The following is a 1,820-nucleotide window of genomic DNA, read 5'->3' as shown; positions in this document are numbered from 1 at the left end:
AAAAATATACAAATCCAAATTGAAATGAAAGGAGGCAGAAAGAAGAAAAAAATCTTATAAAATCTGCCCCTTAAGCTAAAAAAATATCAGAAAATTTAAGAATTTTACTCAAGTAATATTCCTAAATGAGACTTTAACTTTTACCAAAGTCATTTCTTGGTAAGATACTTACTGGAGGTACTTTTACTCAAGTATCACTTTGTGGTACTTGACACAACTCTGCAGATTAATAAGCTGCTAAAAAAAACTGTGGAAAAGTAAAAATATACAAACATGAGGCACAGCGTGCACTCTACGATGTGCATGCTCAGAAAGGTGTCGTACTTCAAACATCGTTTATTTAAAAGATGTTTGTGTTCCATGTCAGACACCATCACACATGTTTAGGTATAAAAATATCCTGAGCTCTCACTCCAGAGTCAGCGGATCTGCAGCTGCTGACCAACAAAAGCCCCGAGGACAAGATCTAAATCTGAGATTTAATTTGTAACTAAATCCCACGCAGCGGGTGATTTACACTTCACAGAGCTGCAGGGAAAATACGAAGGATTGTGGGAAACACCGACCAGACTCCTACAGAGATCCTGTGGAGATGAAGGAACTGACATGAGTTACGAGGTTTGCAATAAAAAGGATTATAAAATGTATAGAAAAGGATTGATGAAGCCATAAACACTCAGTGAGAACAAACTTCAGAAAACATCACTGTGTTCAAACACAAAGACAGAGCTCATTTGTCGTCACTTTCAAGCTTCCTAAACTCAGCTTTATTCAGGGGAAAAGATACAACGAGCCTCTCGAGCAGCATCTAAACCCAGAGCGACTTGTTGAAGAAGGCTCGGACACGTCGACCTGCAGATGTGTCGAGTTCAGTTTGTCGTCACGCTCCTCACCTTTCAGCTGACTCTCTGACAGCGACAGGACTCTGCTGCGCCGCAGGCTGACGGGATCTGCTGCTCTGCTGGCTCCGCCTCTTTGATCTCCTCTGAAGAAAGAAAGAAAGATGAATAAAACTGAAAAAAAAAGGCAACGATAAGATATCAGAGCAGCATTCCTGCTGTCAGCTCCACCAACACTTTCAGAGGCCTTTCTTCTAAAGCAACATTTCCCCCAAGTTAAATTTGAACTTTAGATTAACTGATTTTACCTGAACCTTGCTGCACTCAGATCACCAGCAGAAGAAGCAAAGACCCTCAGATTTACCCTGAATGAACAACGCTCGTCTTTGTTTGGAGTGTTGGAAATAATCGTTTTTCATTTTATTCAGGCTGAAAATGATCTTTTTAACAAACATTAGGCTCATTCTGTGTTAAACTCAGCCTCTGAAGACCCAAGGGGTTTTCTTGATGTTTTTGTTTTAAATCCCATGCTGAAATGTAACTGAGTGTATCTCAGCATTTACAAACTATAATCTTGGTATCAAAATAAAGCAACACTTGGGAGATTTTTTTAGAAGTGTGAGTATTAAAACAGCTGCTCAGGTTTTAAAGATATTGAGGATGGAACATTTTTTCCCCTCCAGTCTGAGTAATTTTTGCATTAAACAATATATAACCTATTTAAAACCATAATGAATCAGACTAAAAACTCTTGGAAACCATAAAATCACTTGTGAACATCACCTGTGCAAAGATTCATGCTGCTAAAACTAACTGGAGCAAAGTTACAGAGGTTTTAGTAAAGAAATAATTTAGCATTTTGTCATTCTGCACAGGATGGACCATGATGGTTCCATTAATAAACATTAATGGTCCGACGTATTTACAGATTAGTTGTGACGTATTTACAGATTAGTTGTGACGTATTTACAGATTAGTTGT

General features: G+C 38.3%; 1 protein-coding gene across 3 annotated transcripts in view; it reads right to left on the bottom strand.

Moving 5' to 3' along the window:
• Positions 1-1,820, bottom strand: part of si:ch211-266k8.4 (USP6 N-terminal-like protein) — a 59,689-nt gene that overhangs the window by 20,160 nt on the left and 37,709 nt on the right. For all 3 annotated transcript variants that reach the window (XM_014032930.1, XM_014032923.1, XM_014032915.1), the window contains one exon: positions 894-985. In XM_014032930.1, coding sequence (XP_013888384.1) covers positions 894-985 — 92 coding nt within the window. The remainder of the gene's footprint in view (positions 1-893; positions 986-1,820) is intronic.

The sequence above is a fragment of the Austrofundulus limnaeus genome, unplaced genomic scaffold (genome assembly GCF_001266775.1).
Source record: "Austrofundulus limnaeus strain Quisiro unplaced genomic scaffold, Austrofundulus_limnaeus-1.0 Scaffold7, whole genome shotgun sequence".
Lineage (NCBI taxonomy): Eukaryota > Metazoa > Chordata > Actinopteri > Cyprinodontiformes > Rivulidae > Austrofundulus > Austrofundulus limnaeus.
Note: the sequence above shows the minus strand (reverse complement) of the source record. Positions and strands in the feature narration are given on the sequence as shown.